At 47.4% G+C, this 23,749-nt stretch overlaps 1 protein-coding gene across 2 annotated transcripts in view; it reads right to left on the bottom strand.

Annotated features, from left to right (window-relative positions):
* CD276 (CD276 molecule) overlaps positions 1-23,749 on the bottom strand; it is a 53,255-nt gene that overhangs the window by 4,020 nt on the left and 25,486 nt on the right. Inside the window, exons 3-6 of one of the 2 annotated variants that reach the window (XM_079953466.1) lie at positions 20,554-20,904; positions 18,588-18,884; positions 4,458-4,598; positions 2,951-2,985 (exon numbers count right to left, since the gene is read on the bottom strand). In XM_079953466.1, coding sequence (XP_079809592.1) covers positions 2,951-2,985; positions 4,458-4,598; positions 18,588-18,884; positions 20,554-20,904 — 824 coding nt within the window. Of the gene's footprint in view, positions 1-2,950; positions 2,990-4,457; positions 4,599-18,587; positions 18,885-20,553; positions 20,905-23,749 lie in introns of both variants that reach the window. The other variant, XM_079953465.1, reaches the window with a different exon arrangement.

Raw genomic sequence — 23,749 nt, 5'->3', positions numbered from 1 at the left:
CCTCCCTCCCCAGACCCAACTCAGAAAGGCCGCTTTAGAGCTGGAAAAGGTTCAGAAAAGTGCAGGACAGAGGGGCACAAAACTATATGTGGGGTAGAGAAAGTGGAAAGGGGTCTCCTGGCACCACGCAGGCCAGTGCAGCCTTCCACAAGGCCGCACCGGTTTGGTCTCCATGGCGTTGGAAGACGCAGACAATAATATAATAATAATTTATTATTTATACCCCGCCCATCTGGCTGGGCTTCCCCAGCCACTCTGGGAGGCTTCCAAAAAAATATTAAAATACTTTAATACATCAAACATTAAAAGCTTCCCTAAACAGGGCTGCCTTCAGATGTCTTCTAAAAGTCTGGTAGTTGTTGTTCTCATTGATATCTGGTGGGAGGGCGTTCCACAGGGAGGACGCCACTACCGAGAAGGCCCTCTGCCTGGTTCCCTGTAACTTGGCTTCTCGCAGTGAGGGAACTGCCAGAAGGCCCTTGGTGCTGGACCTCAGTGTCTGGGTAGAACGATGGGGGTGGAGACGCTCCTTCAGATATACTGGACCGAGGCCGTTTAGGGCTTTAAAGGTCAGCACCAACACTTTGAATTGTGCTCGGAAACGTACTGACATCATGCGACATCTCACACACACATCACATACACGGGTGACATCACATACACACTCGCCCCTGCCCCCCAATCTTGGGGGCAACGCAGTGCCTGTGATTCGAGGTAATGAATTGCGTGGTGCACAGGAATAGAACGAGAAGCTAAGGTTTCAAAATGGAATCCGGTAGGAACATAGAAAGCTGCCTCCCACTGGGGCAGACTATTTGCCCCTTTGGCCCACTGCTTCCTGCTCTGGCTGGCAGCAGCTCCCAGTTAGAGGTCTTTCCCTCCACCTGCTACCTGAAGATCCTTCTAACCAGAGAATTTACAGAGCTACGGACCCTCAATTTGCATCCTTGTGCTCCGCTGCCTAATGTGGATGTGAAGCACAACAGGAGTACTTCTCAAAAGGAGGGGGACAAATCTGCAAACCTCACTGCCTGCTTCCCTCCCCTCCCCCCCCCCCCCCCCGGAATACCGCAGTCACACAGGTAGACGACGATGCCTGAAGCCTCCGCACTCTCAAGGAAAGATTAGAAACCAGGCAATCTATGTGCAATGTGTCTATTGCTGTGCTCAGAAGCAGATAAAGGGAATCACCAGGCTTATAATTAATCCATTTGATTACAGCTGAGTGCAGCTATCACACTTTATTCAAATGATAATCCAGTTTATCAGAGGCCTGCGTGGCTGAGAGCTTGCTGCTGCACATCAGGGAATTCTCTGCTCCAAGTCAATATCGGTGGGTGGGAGGGACATAAGAAACTGACTTGGACAGAGTCAGACCCCTGGTCCATCTCGCTCGGTATTGGCTGGCAGAAGCTCTCCAGGGTTCAGACACGGCTCCCCCCACAACTTATTTATTGTGCTTTTATAGCACAATCTCCTTACAAAAAAGCAAAAACAAAAAAAAAAACTTTGGCTTACTAAAAAAAAGCTCCACGACTTTGGGTAGAACACTGCCAGTCTTTTCACAACAATGGGTAGATCACTGCCAGATTTTTTTTTATACTGTGAGTAGATCCCAGTCTATTGGGAGTTGGATGTCCCTGATTTATAGGATTTCTAAGTTTTCCTTCACAAGGATGGGCTACAATCATATAAAGAAACCCTATTAAAATCTGTTAAATTTACGTCAGAAGAATAGTGTGCATCCTAATACAGGCCCCATCTGCACCACACACTTAAAGCAGTATCATAACACTCTAGACAGTCCTGGTTCCCTCCACAAAGACTCCTGGGAACTATAGTTTGCAAAAGGTGTTGAGCGTTGTTACGAAACCCCTATTCCCAGAGCTACAGTTCTCAGAAATTCCTTGGGAGGAGGGGTTGATGGTTACAACATTCTGGGAGTTGTAGTTCGGTGGGGGAGGAATAGAAGTGTCTTAACAACTGATAGTACCCTTAACAAGCCGGTCCCCATGATTCTTCAGGAGAAGCCACAGCTCTTTAAAGTGGCACCCAAGTTAGACATGCATCCATGGTGGCGATGCTCTCAAAGCACTCTGTGTTGGAAGAAAGCTGTACATGTCGTGCCATTCTGGTCACATATGCAACAGCACCCCTAGCCCAAACACTGAAGATAGAAGGAAAAATATGGCGCTGCTCCAGCTTCAAATTCAACAGAACCCCTAGCCGGAACAGCGGGGATAATATTGACCCAATCTAGTGCTCTGCTACTACAGTGGTCCCTTGGTTCTCAAACTTAATCCGTTCCAGAAGTCCATTCCAAAACCAAAGAGTTCCAAAACCAAGGCGCGCTTTCCCATAGAAAATAATGCAAAATGGATTAATTCGTTCCAGACTTTTCAAAACAATACCTAAAGCAGCAATTTAACGTGAATTTGACTATCTAAGGAGACCATTGATCCATAAAATGAAAGCAATAAACCATGTACTGCAGCCACACAATCAAGCAGTAGCTGAACTGGTTTCCACAGAGTCACAAAAACAAAACAAAAAAGCCACAAAAACAAAAACGCAACATAAATAGCAAAAACAGACAGACCTCAGCATAATACTCAAAACGGAAGTGTGGCACTCAAATTGGAAGCATAGCACTCAAAACAGAGCACATTCGGCTTCTGAAAAATGTTCACAAACCGGAACACTTACTTCCATGTTTGCAGTGTTTGGTTTCCAAGTTGTTTGAGTACCAAGGCGTTTGAGAGCCAAGATACCGCTGTATTATTTTTTAGACTTTTCAGTCCAGAACATACAATCAGAAACAGGCTGCTCTCCTCATGCGCAGTTTCACATTGGCCAGGATGTGTAAATTGGCAAGCTACAGTTGTTAGCACATGACCCACCCCAGAGTTCTTGCTCTGGGGCTGCCAGAAAGATACGAAATCCGACTAACCTGTCTTGGATCCTTCTCCTTCATCCTGTTCCTCTCTTGCTGGAAAAAAAAAGTGCAAAAAGGAAGGTTAAAAAATAAAAACCAAACACTGCCATCCAGTGGTTAAATATCCCCGTTTCCAGGCCAGGTGGAGCTGTGTAGTACTGGACTCACTGATAAGATTCAGATCAAGGATGGAAAACATATGGTCTTCCTATTGTTGTGGGACTCCAACTCCCATCAGCCCCTGCCAATGATCGGGTTAATGGCAGGGCTTTTTTTTTCAGCCAGAACTTGCCAGAACACAGTGCTGGCACCTCTCAGATGAGCATCATTGCCATTATAAGAGAATAAGGGAAGCGTTCATTGTGAGTTCCGGCACCTCTTTCCCCACAGAAAAATAGCACCGGAGGTGTAGTCTAGTAACACCAGGCAGGAGAAACCTGGTCCACACTACAGAAACATTGAGGGGTTGGTTTTTAACAAGCAAACAAGCCACTTTTAGCAACGAGAAATAGCAAAGATGGGTACAACTCAGAAACTAACACCAAGAAACTAACACAACAGAGCCTTTCCAAACTCCCTCCTCGCTGTACTGAAAACTTGCTTTAAATTGCCACTTTCCTCCTCAATTTCATCCCCTGCTCGCTCTTATTAAACATCTGCCACTTTTAAAAATCACCATTTCCCCCTCTCGGTGTCCTTCCATCCCTACTTTACTCAAACCTCTGCTGTTGTTTAAAACATCCTCTTTTTCTCTCCTTTCAGCATCTTTCCCAACTTGCTGTACTCAGAACTTCTGCATCTTCCATTCCTCAGCTGTCTCATGTGCGGGAGATAAAGGATGTGGCACCCTCAAATACCCCATAGTACTTTACTCAAACTTCTCCCGTTGTTTTAAACCACAATTTCCGTGTCTCTTCCTTCTTCTTCTTTCCTTTTTTTTTTCTTTTTCAGCAAGGTAAAGGGACCCCTGACCATTAGGTCCAGTCGCGGCCAACTCTGGGGTTGCGGCACTCATCTTGCTTTATTGGCCAAGGGAGTCGGCGTACAGTTTCCGGGTCATGTGGCCAACATGACTAAGCCGCTTCTGGCAAACCAGAGCAGCACACGGAAATGGCGTTTACCTTTCTGCTGGAGCAGTACCTATTTATCTACTTGCATTTTACGTGCTTTTGAACTGCTAGGTTGGCAGGAGCAGGGACCGAGCAACAGGAGCTTACCCCTTCGTGGGGATTCAAACCACCGACCTTCTGATTGGCAAGCCCTAGGCTCTGTAGTTTAACCCACAGCGCCACCCACGTCCCTCTTTTTCAGTAGGTTTATTATTATTATTATTATTATTATTATTATTATTAAAGATTTTCTTGGTGTCTCTTCCTTCTTGGTCCCATGCCATGCTGTCACTTTTGCTCCCCTACCCTGCCCAGACTTCATGCAAACCCAGGTTTGTGACGCAGCACTACAACACCCTCCAATGGGGAATTGCACAAAGACATTCTTTCACTTTTATTATATTTTTGTATACCAGCTCTCTCTCTCTCTTCTTTGCAGCTCTGGCGAATTTTCTTCTGGCACACATATGCCAGGGCAACCAGGAGGATGACAAGGCAGATGGCCAATCCTACTGTCACCCAGAGAGCCACAGCAGGAAACAGGAGGTGTTGACCTGGAAAGGAGAAAACAGGGAGAAGATGGTAAAGTCTCTGTCAATGCCACTGATGGGAAGCAAAGGAGGGAAATGTCTCTGAAGGGAAACAGGTAAATCCACTGGGTTACCGCAAGGTCATCTGCACACATACCAAATCTCACTTTAGACAAGGAGATCCTAACAGGTGTCCTATTTAAGATGTGTGGAAATATTCCAGCAGAATTTGTGCAAGATGTTCTGCTTTCCTACTATCTATCTGTCTACCTACCTACCTATATTTTTTATTAAATTTTCTGTTTTACAATTTAGAATATTCATTTAAACAACTTTAAAATATCAATGACTTCCCTTCTTCTCTTTCCATTGTTCATTTTGCATAACATAAATCCTTGCATATTTTATATAAACTATACAATTCAGTTTTCCATTATTACATCCATCAAAACTTATTTACACTGTTGAATTTATCTTAATGCTGCCAACATTTTCTAGTGTACACAACTTTCCCCCATATATTCAATAAACATTTTCCAATCTTCTTTAAATGAAGGTTCTTCTTGTTCTCTTATTCTATAAGTTAGATCCACAAGTTGTGCATATTCCATCAGTTTAAGCTGCCATTCTTCTTTAGTTGGGACCTCACTCGTTTTCCATTTTGGGGCTAACAAAACACGGGCCGCTGTAGTGGCATACACAAATAACCCTTTTTGACACCTGGGGATTTCCATCTGAATTATCCCCAACAAAAAGGACTCTGTTGTTGTTGTTTTGAAAAGTGCTTTTTATACATTTTTTTTTCCAATTCATTGTAAATTATTTCCCAATACTCTTTTACCCTTTTACAGATCCACCACATATGAAAGAACATTCCCTCTACCTCATTCCATCTCCAGCACTTATCTGATTCAGTCTTATTCATTTTAGTAAGCCTACTCCGAGTTAAATACCACCTGTAAATCATTTTCAAGTAGTTCTCCTTCAAGGAATAACATGCTGTAAACTTCTGATCGCTCTTCCAGAGTTTTCCCCAGATATTAAAATCTGGATTAACTGCTTTGCTACTTTCAAAGGGAAGTTCCAGTATGTAGCTGATAGATTTGGGCTCCATCGGAGCTGGGGGTAGCTTCATCGCAAAAGTCCTGCCGATTTCTCCACAGCTCTCCAGTACCACCATCAAACCCACGTGTGCACTCAGTCAGTGGCGTAGCGTGGGGGGTGCAGGGGGTGCCAGCCGCACCGGGCGCAACATTTGGGGGGGTGCGCTCGCAGCTCTCTGCCCCTACCTGGCTCACTCACTCTCTCTCACTGCAGTGCTGGCTGTGCGAATCCGATCCGAGCTGCCGGGTCGCCGCCCACTGTGGAGGGGGAGGGTGCCAGGCGTGCGTTGCGGTGCGGAGCGGAGCGGAGAGAGAGTGAGGGAGGGACTATCTGGGGGAGGGACAGTGCAGCGGCCGCCCAGCGCAGCGCTGAGCGCAGGAGAGAACCACATCCGACCAGCCCAGGCAGCAGCAAGAAGCTGGCAGCGGTGGCAGGTTAGGGGTTAGGGGCGGCAATTACTTGCCTTGCCCCAGGTTAGGGGGCGCAAATTACTTGCCTTGCCCCGGGTTAGGGGGCGCAAATTACTTGCCTTGCCCCGGGTGCTGACAACCCACGCTACGCCGCTGCACTCAGTTGCTTGCTAAATAGGCAGCAGGACAAGAACGGCTGCTTCCTTAATTATAGCTTTTAAGAAAATGTACTTGACAATGTTCTGCACTGGCCTACAAGGTAATGATCACCACCAATCTGCTTCACCAGAAACTGTGGGCTCCTTTGTGGGCAACCTAGCCAGATGGGCAGCAAATTATTGTTATTCTCTTTTGATGTCCCCCTGTTTTCTGCCACCCTCATTTTTAAACACAGCCATCACATGAGAAGCCCACAGATCCTGCCAGATATTTCAACTGAGCAAGATGAAACTACCGTACTTTTCTGTCTAAAAGAAGCCGCCATGTATAAGACGCCCCCTATTTGTGGGGACTCAAACTTAATAAAATGGGGGGAGAGGGCACAGAGTTGTTCAGCTTTTTTTTTTTTTGCAGAGTATTGCCCAGGGTTGTTGAGATTTTTTTAAAAGGGGCTACTGAAAATCACTCACCTGCACGCATCAATAAGTCCGCCTCCTGTCTGTCCCATCGCCGGCAGAAGCTGCCAATTGCCCCCCCCCCAATTGCAGGAGTGTCAGCCAATCAACACCACGCATTGACGCAGCAACCAATAACACGCACAACAGCCGCTGACTGCCTTGGCAGCAACCAATCTAACGTCCACCCTATGTACTACCCATGCATAGGATGACCCCCATTTTTTAGCATGCTTTTTAAAGAAAAAAAACATAGTCTTATACACTGAAAAGTACGGTATATTGAAACTAACTGAGCAAGTTGAAGAGTATCGAGGTCACTGTCCTGCCTGAGAATTCTGGTGTCACTCTGGTGTAGGTCAGGGCAGAAAGCATTTGGACGATTGGGGGAGGAGGATATTGCAGCCCCACCCCCTCCTTGTGATCTATTTTTCTCACTTTGCCAATTCATCCCCAGGTAGTGGGGTGGCAGGCACTGTCCAGCCTGCAATCACCCCACATTTAACAATGATTTTGGCATCAGGCCCTGGGATCTGAGAAACATCCTTGCCCCAGAATTGGCTAAACTGACATACAAACTGCGAGATAAGGACAACTGTCACTTTAAAGAAGAATGGGAACTTTTTACAAAGTACATTGGTACCTCGGGTTACAGATGCTTCAGGTTACAGACGCTTCAAGTTACAGACTCTGCTAACCAGAAATAGTACCTCGGGTTAAGAACTTTGCTTCAGGATGAGAACAGAAATCGTGCTCCGGCGGGGCAGCAGCAGCTGGAGGCCCCATTAGCTAAAGTGGTACCTCAGGTTAAGAACAGTTTCAGGTTAAGAACGGACCTCCAGAACGAATTAAGTACGTAACCCGAGGTACCACTGTATTTTAAAAGACAACAAAATGAACTGGACTCCTTGGCAGGTTTTGAATAAACATACACAAACTTACCGATTGATAACATGGTAGATAGATAATATAAGGATCGATATAATTTTATAATATGCAGAGAACAACGTGTGATGAGAAATCAGAGAGGGGAGCTGAGGGAAGTCTCGGGTGGGGAGGGTTTGATGGGGAGTGGGCGAAAAGGGGGGAAATAATGAATATTATATGTTTTGATATATTCTTATGTTGAAATTGTTAATAAAAAACTTTTTTAAAAAAAGAGAAACTTCCTTGCCTAACCATCAAAATTCACCCTGGGCCAGTGACTCTCTCTCCCAGCCTGGTCCACCATACAGGGTTGTTGAGAGGGGTGGGTGGGAAAGAACTATACAGTGGTGCCTCGCAAGACGAAATTAATCCGTTCCGCGAGTCTCTTCGTCTAGCAGTTTTTTCGTCTTGCGAAGCAAGCCCATTGACGGCTTAGCAGATTAGCGCTATTAGTGGCTTAGCGGTTTTTAGCGGCTTTTAGTGGCTTAGCGGCTTAGCGGATCAGCTGATAAGCAGCTTAGCGGCTTAGAAAAAGGGGGGGGAGGAAAAAAACTCGCAAGACATTTTCGTCTTGCGAAGCAAGCCCATAGGGAAATTCGTTTTGCGAAGCACCTCCAAAACGGAAAACCCTTTCGTCTAGCGGGTTTTCTGTCTTGCGAGGCGTTCGTCTTGCGGGGCACCACTGTAATTGTCAACTTGAGGTTCTTGGAAGAAAGGTGGGGGCAGAATCATAGAATTGTAGTTGGAAGGAACCCAAGGTTCATCTAGTCCAGCCCCCTTGCAATGCAGGAAACTCAGCTAAAGCATCCATGACAGATGGCCATCCAATCTCTACTTTAAAACCTCAAAGGAAGTCCACAACCTCCCGAAGACCATTCCACTCTCAAACAGCTCTTACTGCCAGAATGTTCATCCTGTAACTTCAAGCCACTGGTTCGAGTCCTGCCCTCCAGAGCAGGAGAAATCAAGCAAATTCAAATGGTAGAAATGGAATAGATAAGCTTTGCACGCGGGTGGCGATGTCCAGAATTTTGAATAATAATAATAGTAATAATTTATTATTTATACCCCACCCATCTGGCTGGGTTTCCCCAGCCACTCTGGGCGGCTTCCAGCACAATATTAAAATACAGTAATGCATCAAACATTAAAAGCTTCCCTAAACAGGGCTGCCTTCAGATGTCAGCTAAAAGTCTGGTAGTTGTTGTTCTCTTTGACATCTGGTGGGAGGGCGTTCCACAGGGAGGGTGCCACTACCTAGAAGGCCCTCTGCCTGGTTCCCTGTAACTTGGTTTCTCGCAGTGAGGGAACTGCCATAAGGCCCTCGGCGCTGGACCTCAGTGTTTGGGCAGAACAATGGGGGTGAAGACGCTCCTTCAGATATAGTGGACCAAGGCCGTTTAGTACTTTAAAGGTCAACACCAACACTTTGAACTGTGTCCAGAAATATACTGGGAGCCAATGTAGGTCTTTTAACACCGGTTCTATGTGGACTCGGTGGCCTCTCCCAGTCACCAGTCTAGCTGCCGCATTCTGGATTAGTTGTAGTTTCCGGGTCACCTTCAAAGGTAGCTCCACGTAGAGCGCATTGCAGCAGTCCAAGCGGGAGATAACCAGAGCATGCACCACTCTGGCGAGACAGTCCGTGGGCAGGTAGGGTCTCAGCCTGCGTACCAGATGGAGCTGGTAGACAGCTGCCCTGGATACAGATTTGACCTGTGCCTCCATGGACAGCTGTGAGTCCAAAATGACTCCCAGGCTGCGCACCTGGTCCTTCAGGGGCACAGTTACCCCATTCAGGACCAGGGAGTCCTCCACACCTGCCCACCTTCTTAAGATTCATTAAAGGGCTGCTGGGTGGAAGAAATAGAATCAGCTGGACAATAAGGGGACACTTCCTGCAAAACTGGAGTCAGTTGTGTACTTTTGCATGTTCAGGAGCCAAAATCCCCCGCCTGATAAGAGCTGATGGAATGACAACGGTTCGCTCAGATTGTGGGAGTCAGGGGCCAAACGATGCGAGTGGGTGCTTCCAATTGCTGCCTTTCTACAGGGCCAGCGGATACACCAGGGAAGGCAAGGAAACAGCAGGTTGAAATTACCCCGTAAAACACTTCATTAACCTTTAAATAATTATGCTAATAAATTCAAATAGATGCTGATTGTCACACTTTGCTAGGGAAGGGAGTCTCGGCTAAAGGCACTTTAAAACAGGACCAATCTCCTGCAAAGACAGCAATTCCATGTACGCCAAGAAGAGGCCAAGGGACGAAGGATTGGAACTGTGCAAACTCATATGCACCAATAATAATAATAATAATAATAATAATAATAATAATAATAATTTATTATTTGTACCCCGCCCATCTGGCTGGGTTTCCCCAGCCACTCTGGGCAGCTTCCATAAAAACCAAAAATACACTAAAATATCACAGATTAAAAACTTCCCTGAACAGGGCTGCCTTCAGATGTCTTCTGAATGTCAGGTAGTTATTTATCGCTTTGACATCTGATGGGAGGGCGTTCCACAGGGCAGGCGCCACTACCGAGAAGGCCCTCTGCCTGGTTCCCTGTAGCTTTGCTTCTCGCAATGAGGGAACCGCCGGAAGGCCCTCGGCGCTGGACCTCAGCGTCCGGGCAGAACGTTGGGGGTGGAGACGCTCCTTCAGATCTACTGGGCCGAGGCCGTTTAGGGCTTTAAAGGTCAACACCAGCACTTTGAATTGTGCTCGGAAACGTACTGGGAGCCAATGCAGATCTCTCAGGACCGGTGTTATGTGGTCTCGGCGGCTGCCCCCCGTCACCAGTCTAGCTGCCGCATTCTGGATTAGTTGTAGTTTCCGAGTCACCTTCAAAGGTAGCCCCACGTAGAGCGCATTGCAGTATTTCCACCGAGTGCGGCCGTCCTGTTTCAGGCCCTCCAGACTCTCCCCAGGCTACACCGCTCACCAGCCCTGCTTTGAATCCTCTTGAAATGCTTTTGCCTGGCCGGAACAAGTCCTGGAACTCTGATATTGCCTCTTGCTTGTCAGAATGGGGAGAGAAAGGGGCAGTGCACAAGTAGAAGCCAGCCTGTTTTAGAGATGTTGAACTTAGATGCATGACTCTGCCCACTTTTGCCTCTCACACCACTGGCACGCTCAGAAGGGAACGTGACCTTCAGGCTTACAAAAATAATCATATAATAATAATAATTTATAATTTATACCCCGCCCATCTGGCTGGGTTTCCCCAGCCACTCTGGGCAGCTTCCAACCGAATATTAAAAACAATACAGCGTCAGGCATTAAAAACTTCCTTAAACAGGGCCGCCTTCAGTTGTCTTTTAAAAGTGAAATAGTTGTTTATTGCCTTGACATCTGATGGGAGGGTGTTCCACAGGGCAGGTGCCACTACCAAGAAGGCCCTCTGCCTGGTTCCCTGTAACTTGGCTTCTCGCTGCGAGGGAAGCGCCAGAAGGCCCTCGGCGCTGGACCTCAGTGTCCGGGCAGAACGATAGGGGTAAAGACGCTTCTTCAGGTTTGCCACCTCTCTCCCATTCCAAAGTACAGATTAGCCCTGCCCTATGGCATTGTTGGGACGCAGGTGGCGCTGTGGGTTAAAGCCTCAGTGCCTAGGGCTTGCCGATCGAAAGGTCTGCGGTTCGAATCCCTGCGGCGGGGTGCGCTCCCGCTGCTCGGTCCCAGCGCCTGCCAACCTAGCAGTTCGAAAGCACCTCCGGGTGCAAGTAGATAAATAGGGACCGCTTACCAGCAGGAAGGTAAACGGCGTTTCCGTGTGCGGCTCTGGCTCGCCAGAGCAGCGATGTCACGCTGGCCACGTGACCCGGAAGTGTCTCCGGACAGCGCTGGCCCCTGGCCTCTTAAGTGAGATGGGCGCACAACCCCAGAGTCTGTCAAGACTGGCCCGTACGGGCAGGGGTACCTTTACCTTTACCTTTATGGCATCCCCAAATAAGGGGTGGGTGCTAGGGGCAAGGCTAGTGAGCACATCTGGTGTTCAGGGCATGGCTACTCATTGGTCATGCACCAAGCATTGGTCTTGCACCAAGGTATAGCTTTCAAATAGGGCTGGAGATTTCTGGTGTCCATTGATAGATACAAGGACAAAATATAATCCGTCCAGCTCATGTGCCCATATATTGTTCTGATAGTATCCTGATGTTTTATGTGTTTGCCAAGGTATCTTTGGCACTTTTGTAAAATAAAATTAAAGGCAAAAAAGAAGAAGGAAATGCCTTTAAATATGTGCAGAGTGCCCTTCCTTTCTCACCAGCAGTCCCTAAGGCAGGCCATGGCTCAGATATGGGGGTGTTCAGCCCAACCATCTCCTGGTTCAGATATTTAGAAGGCAGCTAAACTAAGAACCAGGGACGCAGGTGGTGCTGTGGGTTAAACCACAGAGCCTAGGGCTTGCCAATCAGAAGGTCGGCAGTTCGAATCCCTGTGACGGGGTGAGCTCCCATTGCTCAGTCCCAGCTCCTGCCAACCTAGCAGTTCGAAAGCATGTCAAAGTGCAAGTAGATAAATAGGTACCGCTCCGGCGGAAAGGTAAACGGCATTTCCGTGCGCTGCTCTGGTTCTCCAGAAGTGGCTTAGTCATGCTGGCCACAGAACCAGAAAGAGCTGTACGCCGGCTCCCTCGGCCAATAAAGCAAGATGAGCACCGCAACCCCACAGTCGACCACGACTGGACCTAATGGTCAGGGGTCCCTTTACCTTTAAACTAAGAACCACGGTAAAACTGTTTTTTTAAAAAAAACAACACAGAGATTAAACAAATCTGTGATGCTGCTAAGTTTACATAAAACGTATTCCCATCGCAGAATTGAAGTTTTCAGGTTGCAGAATGTGAGAGGTACAGAATTTCATATAGAGTTCCAGGACAAATGCAAACACACACTTACACACACAATTGCACCTTTGCGATACAGGGCTACCATAAGCATCTCTTTAACAGCCGTGGCCGCCATACTGTTTAGGCTACACCCAAGAAAAGGTGTTTTGCCAGGTGTCGCAAGGCCCAGCCAATCTCCATCGCCATTCAAGTGGCGCCATGCATTTAGCCAAAAGGTTTATGTTCCTTGGGGGACCCTCTTTCACAAGCCAGCAATTGCTGTGCCAAGGATAATTAAACACTAATTAATGTTACCTGCAAGTGAACAAGGTTACAAAGAGCTTCAGGGTGTCTATAAAAGTTGAGATGGCGTGACAACAACTGGAAGCCACAAGGAAGAACTAGGGGGAAGTCATGTGAACAGAATTTCACAGGGAGATCGAACTTCTGTCAAAGATGTAAGGCTGAAATCCTATATATACCTACCAAGGAGTAAATCCCACCGATCCACGTTTTCTATTGCAAAAACTGCAATCCTAAACATATTTACCTGGAAAACTGTAAGACCTGCTTCCCCAACCAGACCCTCCAGATGTTTTTGACTCCAACTCCCATGTATGGCCAATAGTCAAGGATGGTGGGAGTTGTTGTCAAAAGTTGGGGTAAGGTTGTTCTAAGCCAGCCTTTCTCAACCTGTGGGTCCCCAGATGTTGTTGAACTACAACTCCCATCACCCGTAGCTAGCAAGGCCAGAGATCAGGGATGATGGGAGTTGTAGTCCAACAACATCTGGGGACCCACAGGCTGAGAACAGCTGTTCTAAGCAAATATAGGAAGGACTGAACTGCCATATTGATCCTAACCTGAAACCCAATAAGGTTTAGCACAGGGCAATATTATAAAGGAGACCCTTTTTAAAAGAGAAGACAAGCACAGGCATGCTCTGGAAAGTTTTATAAGGGGTAGACAACATCAGTCTAAAATCCAAGATGCTATACTAAGCAGTCGACTGTGATCTGAGCCAAGGAAAGGTTTCCCACAAGAAGTTGTGGAATCTCCTTCCTTTGAGGTTTTAAAGCAGAGGTTGGATGGTGATCTGTCATGGATCTTCAGCTGAGATTCCTGCATTGGAGGGGGTTGGACTAGATGACCCTCAGGGCCCCTTCCAACGCTACAATTCTATGATTTTATCAAAACAAAATAAAAAAATTCCTTCCAGTAGCACCTTAAAGACCAACTAAGTTAGTTCTTGGTATGAGCTTTCGTGTGCATGCACACTTCTTCAGATACACTGAAACAGAAGTCACCAGACCCTTCTATATAGTGGGAAGGTGGGGAGGGGTATTACTCAGAAGGGTGGTGGGATTGGGTGATTGGCAGATAGCTGTGATGAGCTTGTTGACGACTCTTAATTATACTCATTATACATGACAAAGCCATTTTTCACCTTCTCACCCCTTGCTTTTTCCTGTAAGACCTATTGCAGTCGTTAAGAGTCGTCAACAGGCTCATCACAGCTATCTGCCAATCACCCAATCCCACCACCCTTCTGAGTAATACCCCTCCCCACCTTCTCACTATATAGAAGGGTCTGGTGACTTCTGTTTCAGTGTATCTGAAGAAGTGTGCATGCACACGAAAGCTCATACCAAGAACTAACTTAGTTGGTCTTTAAGGTGCTACTGGAAGGAATTTTTTTATTTTGTTTTGACTATGGCAGACCAACACGGCTACCTATCTATGATTTTATCACTTATAGAAGGCAGGCTCCCCCAAGCTGGCGCCATCTGGATATTGTTGGATTTCAATTCCCATCAGCCCCAACCGGCATGGACAACAGTCAGGGATGATGGGAGGTTGTAGCTCAGTTAACATATGGAAGGCACTAGGTTAGGGAATAGAGTGCTCAGCATAAGCAAAAGAGACAGGCCCCTGTCTCTCAGAACTTACAAGTTATATTTGTCAAGAGGGGGGAAGAACAGAGCGAGTCTCAGCGGCGATTGCAGCTAGATTCAGGAATCATCCTCAAGCTGGTGCATAGTTCCTCCATATGCTGTGCTAATAGAGCCAGAGGGGAAAACCTCTCTTTTGGAAGTTCTGAACTCCTGGGATAATTCCATGCAGCCAACAACATGCAACAGCTTTGCTGGCTTCTAATCCATTTCAGGATCACGATACCTCAAGGATGACTTCTCCCCATATGAACCGACTAGGACCCTACAATCGTCATCCGAAGCTCGTCTTCATTTGCCTCCTCCATGAGAGGTCCAGAGGGTGGCAACATGAGAAGGGGCCTTTTCGGCAGTGGCTCCCCATCTCAACTCAAGTCAAGTCAAGTTGACTTGACTTGACGTGGCTCCCCATCTGTGGAATGCTCTCTCCAGGCAGGCTCACCTGGCACCGTCATTATATAGTGGTACCTCAGGTTACAGACTCTTAAGGTTACAGACTCCGCTAACCCAGAAATAATACCTCGAGGCCCCATTAGCTAAAGTGGTACCTCAGGTTAAGAACAGTTTCAGGTTAAGAACGTACCTCCAGAACAAATTAAGTTCTTAACCCAAGGTACCACTGTATATATTTAGGCACCAGGCAAAATCTTTCCTTGATAACCAGGCTTTGACCTTTAACTATCTGTGGGTTTTTTGAAGTCTGCTTAAAGTATTTCAATCTCATCTTGGTTTTAATGTATTTATGTGGCGGTTGAGGGGGGGGGGTTGTCTTTTGGTTGGTTGGAAGTCACTTTGGGTTGCCCTGGGCAACATAAAGCAACTAGCAAATTCAATTGATGATGAAGATGATGCACAATTCAAAGTCCTGGCTATCAGTCCTTCTAACAGCAATCACCAACAGTGAGTTCCAACAAGGCTGTAGTCAAAACAAGACTGATAATTTGTAAACCAAGAAATCTTTTATACAGTGGTACCTCAGGTTAAGAACTTAATTCGTTCCGGAGGTCCGTTCTTAACCTGAAACTGTTCTTAACCTGAAGCACCACTTTAGCTAATGGGGCCTCCTGCTGCCGCTGCTCTGCCACTACAAGATTTTGTTCTCATCCTAAAGCAAAGTTCTTAACCTAAGGTAATATTTCTGGGTTAGCAGAGTCTGTAACCTGAAGCGTATGTAACCTGAAGCATATGTAACCCAAGGTACCACTGTATATATAAAACTGGGACTGATAAGAAATAGTCTGGTGGAAGTGGTAGTGGTTTATCAGCATCCTTGAGGCAATTCAGAGGTTGGCAGAACCTCAAAAACAGGGTTGGGACAAGGGTTAAGGAGAGGGCCTTCTCAGTGGTCATGCTCAGTTTCTGAAACTTTGCTCCCTCCCACCAGCTCTCAAAGCAGGGCCAGCTCTATCATTAGACAAAGTGAGGCAGCTGCCTCAGGCCCAGTGTTCTGGCTGGACTAATGGCAATGAGCAGTGTACACGCACATGAGTTCCTTGTCCACCAGTGGTGAGAAATCTGTGGTCCTCCAGATGGTTAGGGCTGGGCGATATCTGGTTTTCAGCATCAATATATCAGCAGCTAAATACCGAGATATGCTAATATGTTTCTATGTCTGCGATGTATTTCGGCTGCTTCTTCCACCCCACCTTAGGGGAGGAAGAAGCAGCCAAGATACATCGCCATGCCCTACTGAGCAAGCCCTCCCTGGCTCACACCTCTGCCTGCGCCTTTGCCATCTGCAGGCAATTTGAGCTGGGAATACATCATGGCTCCCAGGCCACTACAATGCACTGCCAGCTCAAAATGTCTGAAACTGGTATCATGGCATGGACACCATACCAGTTTCAGACAATTTACTAACATATCACCCAGGTCGACAGATGGATTCCAACTTCCGTCAGCCCCAGCCAGCAAAGCCAAGGGTCAGGGATGAGAAGAATGGAAAGTCAAACAACAAATAACCCCACTCCTTCCATATGCACCCGGATGACAGTGTTTGGTCCAGAACTACGAGATACCCCGCGCTCAGCCCTTTCTCCTCTCCACTTTCTCCCACCCTCAAACCATCCCTTTCACTGCAAAAGTTCTAGGAGCCTCCCTCCCCACTAAGGCTGGCTGGAATAAACAGCACCGAAAACTCTTACACAGAATCAAGACATTAACGGCCAGAGAAGCAGCCCTGCCGAAGGAGCGTCCTTTACAATAAACAGCGCTTAATAAAGTGTCCCTGCTGCTGTTATTTATGAGTTGTTTCAGCATCTCCTTCTCCCGTGCTCGTATTCCTGGAGCTTGTCACCAGGCAGCAGCAGCATCCCAGAGCCCTGCAAAAGCCATCAAACATCCGCTCCCGAGTGCCTGCCGACAGCCAGCCAAGATATTTCGAGCATCGAGTTAACCGCAGCCCAAATAATGCAAATCAGTGAGGGCTTGGATCAGGCAACAGGACAGGGACCTGTTCAGAAATTCTGTCTCGGATCATGGGAGGGAACACAAAAGACCCCCCTCCCAAATCCCTCCTGTGCCCGAGTTCAAGGAAGGGAGTCAGGGAGAGAGGTCACCTCTTCAGCTTTCAAATCAAAGGCAGGGTAAAAGCTGGGGTGGGGAAACTTTTTCAGTCCAGGGGCCACACTCTGTTCTGGATAACCTTCCAGGGGCCACTGTTAGAATTCCTGCTCCATGATTGCAGTCATGGGATTGGTGTCTATCATATGGCGGTAAATGTTTTGACTCCACAGAGTGGGAAGTGCCGGAGACAGGATGTTTGTGTTACTGTGTTCCGTGAAGTGGGACTATTGTCCTTTCTTCTTTTTCTCTTTGCTGTCTGATGCTAGAGAGAGAGGGATCCATGTTGCAGTGCTCCGTGTGTGTTGATATGTAAATAAAGTAGATTAGCCAAAATGCTGAGTTGCTGAGCTCTGTCACCCATGATGCGCAAACTCTGCGGATCCCTAAGTGTGCTGGTGTTGGTTGGCATCGGTCGCTGTGATGTTCAGACTGAAGAAAGCTTTTGAAGCTCTCGAACGATCGATCAGGAGGGAGAGAACATGCCAGTTGGGCATGTGTCTCTACCAGGGTCCTACTCGAGTGTAGGCTGAACTCCTGACAGCCACAAGCAGGTGGTGGATAGGGGCAGAGACAGAACTATGCAGAACAATTGCTATAAATTTTATGTTTGCAGATTTGGCTAGTTTCTTTACAAGCACCTGTCTATCCAAACAGGGCGTGAGACTAGATGGGCCACTAGCCAACCAAACATTAGGAAGAACTGTCTGACAATAAGAGCTGTCCAACAGTGGAACCGACCACCTCGGAAGCTGGTGAGCTGTCCTTCATTGAAAGTTTTGAAGCTTTGGAGGTTTCTAAAGAAGTCCCAACGAAAGAAATATGGGTTTTAAAGTGAAAGATAATAGACTCTGCAGGGATGGCAAAGCTGACGGCAAAAATAAGAGATCAAAAAGATGGGAACTTTGCTGGAGGTTCTTTTCTGACTATGTGAGAAAAAAGCTATACTCAAATGTAATCACAAGCAGGATTTGAATAATAGGAAGGAGAACAAATGAATGACTGTGACATAAGTTATAATACAATAAATGGCAGCTGTGGCAGCAGATAAAGGAAAACAACAGGAACATCACGGATCTAAGGATGGGAAGTCAAAATGTAAAAATAATAATATTATATTGAAAGTGAATTGAAGAAGATTGGAAAACGTTTATTGAATATATGGGAAATAATTGTGTACAGCTGAAAACGCTGGCAGCATTAAGATAAATTCAACAGTGTAAATAAGTTTTGATGGATGTAATAATGGAATACTGAATGGTATAGTTTCTGTAAAATATGCAGGGTTTATGATATGTAAAATGAACCATAGAAAGAGAAGAAGGGAAGTCATGGGTATCTTAAGAATGTAAAATGAGTATTTTGAATTGTAAAACATAAAATTTAATTTTATATATAGGGATTCCTGAGCTGCGATTCCTGCATTGCAGAGGCCTGGCAAGAGGCAAACCTTTTAACTTTAGAATTCTAGGTTCTTTGCTTCCCTTTCCCCACCTGGCCTTGATTCTATGGTTTTCCTGAGCAGCAGCCAGACCTTTCTCACACAGAGCCCCCCAGCAGCATGCCAGCCCCCAGCCATCCTCCCCTCCCTGCTCCCACCCGGCTGACCTGTGATGGTGACAGAGGCGTGGGTCTCCTGCCGCAGCAAAGGGTTCCTCACTAAGCAGCTGTAGGTGCTGTTGGGCTCCAGCACCACCCGCAGGATGCTCCGCACATCGAAGAGGCCCTCCTCGTTGGCCACCTGGGAGGTGGTGATGTTCTCCGTTATGTTGTTGCCGTGGCCATCTTGCCACAGCACTGTCGCCTCAGGGTAGCCAGAAAAGGTGTGGCATACCACAGTGACCAAGTTTCCCGGCTTCAGGTTCTTGTTGGGCTCCAGGTTCAAGTTGGGCTTGGAGTAGAAGGCTGGAAGATGAGGAGGTGGTGGAATGCTGTTCAGCCCGCAAGTACATCCCTTATCATATATCAACAAAGGTAACATTGAAAAAAACTCACATTACAGTCATACCTCAGGTTGAATGTGTTTTAGGTTGAGCGCTTTCGGGTTGCGCTCCGCTCGCCACATGCAGACGCTCAAAATGACATCACGGACATGCGCAGAAGCGGCAAAATGCGACCCATGCATGCACGTCTTACATTCTATTCAGGATGTGAATGGGGCTCCAGAACGGATCCTGTTCGCATCCCGAGGTACCACTGTATTCGAAATGCATTATATTGCTTGCAAAAAAATGCATATATTAGCAAAGAAGTTTCACTGGAATGCTAAGGAATCTTGGTGGTCTTTTTTCTGTTTAAAGAATTGCAAATTGATGAAGAAATGTAAGGGACTATATGTAAGATGGGGGAGAGGGACCAGGACTCAGGCTTTAGCAATGGTTCTCAAAGTGCGTGATGTTCCTGTCAGGATGCTGTCAGCGGCTCCCGGCTGGTTGCCCAGGAAAGTATAGAGACAAGGGAAAGTTTCCTACTGTCCTTTTTTATTTCAAACTTTACAAAGAGAGGCTCTAGAACCCAGCCTCTTGGATAATGGCGTTGTCCCGAGTGAATTTCCACCCCCGTCTCTCCCACTTCCTCATTCATCTCCTCTATGGGTGCTGCTACGTGGCCTCTGCCTTTGAGCTCTTTGCTCTCCTACTTTTAAGGCTTGCCAGGTTCTGGGAGATGGAGGGTCTGGGATGCTTTCTAATGACAACATGTCAGCCGGGTGTTGCTCTGGCTCTCCCATGATTTCCCAGCTTTTCCCCTCATCTGCCTCTGAGCTGCGACCTCCATCAAACGCCGGTTGTAAATCTATACTGCCTTCCTCTTCTTCTTCCCCGGAAGGGTCAGGAAAGGGAGATGGTCTCCATCATTCCTCCTCTGCCCAGTCCAGGAAAACCAACATTTAAACATTTCAGTGTGGTATAGCATAATAATCATAGTAATAATTTATTATTTATACCCTGCCCATCTGGCTGGGTTTCCCAAGCCACCCAGGGCGGCTTCCAACAGAATATTGAAAACATGATAAGACATCAAACATTAAAAACTTCCCTAAACAGGGTTGTCTTCTAAAAGTCAGATAGTTGCTTATTTCCTTGACATCTGATGGGAGGGTGTTCCACAGGGCGGGCGCCACCACCAAGAAGGCCCTCTGCCTGGTTCTCTGTAACCTCACTTCTCTCAGTGAGGGAACTGCCAGAAGGCCCTCTGAGCTGGACCTCAGTGTCTGGGCAGAACAATGGGGGTGGAGACGCTCCTTCAGGTATACTGGGCGTAGTACAATATTGTATCAAAATATTATTATTTTTTAGTTGCAGAATATGTAGCTGTACGGTTTTATACTTTCTAGATGTCCTGTGATCATATTATAAAGTAGTTGTGTTCTGTGTTACAAACTGAGCACTGCTAGAGGCTGTTTCTGCTTGTTTTACAATGCATTTCTTATCGATCAAAATGTTGGTGAGTCATGAGCAAATTTTTATTCTGAAAGGATGTCCCCAGGGGGAAGGCTTGAGAACCGCTGGCCTAGGGACTCCCTGAGGGAGGGTGGCCGATGGCCCCTGGGGAGCCCTGGTGCCCTCCCTCTCACCTGCCACCTGCAGCGTGACAGCCGCGCTGCTGTAGCCATGGACTTTGACGAAGCACGTGAAGCTTCCCTCATCCGCAATCCGGACGCGGCGCAGCAGCAGAGAGACGTTGCCCCTGGGCAGCTGGTCGTAGAAGAGAGCCGTGCGGTTGGTGTAGCTCCTCCCTTGGTTGCCCAGTTGGTCCTGGCCTTGCGCAAAGCTGTGCACCAGCCGCTTGGTGTCCGTCAGCTGCCAGATGAGGCTGAGCTGGTCCAGGCTGAAGTTGGCGTCCGGGGAGAAGGAGCAGCACAAAGTCGCGTCGCGGCCAAAGAGGGTGACCACGGGATCGTCGGGGACCACGATTTCGACAGCTCCTGGTTGCGAGGAGGCAAGCGGGGAGAGAAGGCACACAGCAGTGAGATTTCGGCAGCAAAAGGGAAGGCTACACAAACACCAAGCCCTGGAATAATAATAATAATAATAATAATAATAATAATAATAATAATAATAATAATTTATTTGTACTCCGCCCATTTGGCTGGGTTTCCCCAGCCACTCTGGACGGCTTCCAACAAAGATTTAAAATACATTAAAATGTCACACGTTAAAAACAGGGCTGCCTTCTGATGTCTTCTAAATGTCAGGTAGTTGTTGTTCTCTTTGACATCTGATGGGAGGGCGTTCCACAGGGCGGGTGCCACTACCGAGAAGGCCCCTCTCCCTGGTTCCCTGTAGCTTTGCTTCTCGCAATGAGGGAACCGCCAGAAGGCCCTCGGAGCTGGACCTCAGTGTCCGGGCAGAACGATGGGGGCAGAGACGCTCCTTCAAGTATACTGGGTCTTTGAGGCTGTCTAGGGCTTTAAAGGTCAACACCAATACTTTGAATTGCGCTTGGAAATGTACTGGGAGCCAGTGTAGGTCTTTCAAGACCAGTGTTATGTGATCTCGGCGGCCGTCCCCAGTCACCAGTTTAGCTGCCGCATTTGGGATTAGTTGCAGTTTCCAAGTCACCTTCAAAGGTAGCCCCACGTAGAGCACATTGCAGTAGTCCAAGTGGGAGATAAATAGAGCATGCACCACTCTGGCAAGACAGTCTGTGGGCAGGTAGGGTCTCACTCTGGTAGACAGCTGCCCTGGACCTGCGCCTCCATGGATAGCTGTGAGTCTAAAACAAGGCTTATGCTCTTGCTCACAGCCTCCTCTCTTGGCTGAATTGCCTGAATTAGCTGCATCCTGGTTTGTGCAAACCAGAGTTTGCTGTTGGACGCCAACCACAGCTTGCACTCACTCAGCAAGTCAAAGCTGGGAAGCAGGGCAGCTATCCTCGCTTGGTGGGGTGGGGGGCAAAGGAGCCCAGCCGTGCTCCTTCTGGGGTGGTTTGTCCACCTTTGGCCCCCACCCTGCACTCAGCTCTTGCCTGTGGCTTCCAGAAGCATGTGACAGCGGCCACACCAGGAAATGGCTCTGACTGGGTGGCAAAACTAGATGAGGATAGCTGTTGGGTCTCAAATCCTTGGTGGGTTGCGGAATTCTGCTGCAGGTGAAGGCATGCCCTGGTGGATGGAGCAGATGAGATCAACAGTGGATAATCCAACAGTCAAGAAGGCAGATTCTCCCCTTTGTGCAGTGGAAAGCAAAGGGCAGATGGGGCTCATGAACCTGGGAAGGGAGCCTATTGAGAAGGAAAACTCTGGTCCTAAACCTTTGCTGCCTCGTGGATTATCTTCAGAAGAAGAAAAGGCTATGGAGGAAAACCTACACAAATCCAGAGCGGAGTCTCTGAGATGGTGGGATGCTGCCCCACAAACCTCCTTTCAGCACAAGCTGGTGCCAGATGTATTGCTCTGCTTTTCTTTGGATCACAACAAACAACACAAGCAACACGATGACCAGTATACTAGATAGCACTGCAATTCTTATTGCATAATATACATAATTTAGTACAGTGGTACCTCGGGTTAAGTACTAAATTCGTTCCGGAGGTCCGTTCTTAACTTGAAACTGTTCTTAACCTGAAGCACCACTTTAGCTAACGGGGCCTCCTGCTGCCGCTGCGCCACTGGAACACGATTTCTGTTCTCATCCTGAAGCAAAGTTCTTAACCTGAAGCACTATTTCTGTGTTAGCGGAGTCTGTAACCTGAAGCGTATGTTACCTTGAAGCGTATGTAACCCGAGGTACCACTGCACAACAAAAACAGAAACAAAATGCATACACTTGTAAATTCTCTAATATATTTGAAATCAAATGAACACATGTCTGTCAATCTTTGAAAGTCCGTAGAACTATAATAGGTCTATAGCTGAAACAAAGCAATAGATGCTATCCTGTGGGCTAAGCGGTAAAACTTTTTAGGCGTTCATAGTGCCGAAGTAGTAAGTGAATAACAATGTAGGACAGTGATCCCGAATAATCTGACTCTATCGCTGGAATCTTCTTCAGCACAACCCATAGATTAGAAAAATGCACAAGGAGCAGTGGTCATAAAGATATGTAACCATATTAGAGAATTTACAAGTGCACACATTTTGTTTTTGTTGTACTAAATTATGTACCGTATTTTTCGCTCTATAGGACGCACCGGACCATAGGAGGGAGAGAACAGGAAGAAAAAAATTCTCCCCCTCTCTGCTCAGCGCCTCTTCAGCGAAGCGGCAGAAGAAACGAAGCCCCTTCCATTTCTCCTCTCGCTTCGCTGAAGGGGCGCTACACAGAGAGGGAAAACTGTGCAGCGCCTCTCCAGCAAAGCGAAGCCTGGAGAGCAAGAGGGATGGGTGTGCACCGACCCCTCCCGCTCTCCAGGCTTCAGGCAGCTATCTGTAAGCCTTCTGAGCGCAGCGAGAACTCCCGCTGCTCTCCGAAGGCTTGCGGATAGCTGCCTGAAACCCCCAAAGCGCAGCGGCAGTTCATGCTGCGCTCCGGGGGCTTCAGACTTCTCCTTCTTAGCCATGGGGCTGGGACAGGGGAAGCCCGAGCTTCCTTGGACCCCAGCCCCCAAAACAGGTCGGGGATTGGCGGTCCCTTCTCCCTCCTGGGGAAAAGCCTGCAAGACCCGCGTGAAGCTTGTGTGCAGCTCTTGGGGGCTATTCCTGCCTGCCTCCCCCTTGCATTCGCTCCACAGGACGCACAGACTTTCCCCCTTAGTTTTTAAGAGGGAAAAAGTGCATCCTATGGAGCAAAAAATACGGTATATTATGCAATAAGAATTGCAGTGCTATC

The sequence above is a fragment of the Podarcis cretensis genome (assembly GCF_951804945.1).
Source record: "Podarcis cretensis genome assembly, chromosome: 14".
In the NCBI taxonomy this organism is placed as follows: domain Eukaryota; kingdom Metazoa; phylum Chordata; class Lepidosauria; order Squamata; family Lacertidae; genus Podarcis; species Podarcis cretensis.
The sequence above is the reverse complement of the archived record's forward strand: the minus strand, read 5'-3'. Positions and strand labels throughout refer to the sequence as shown.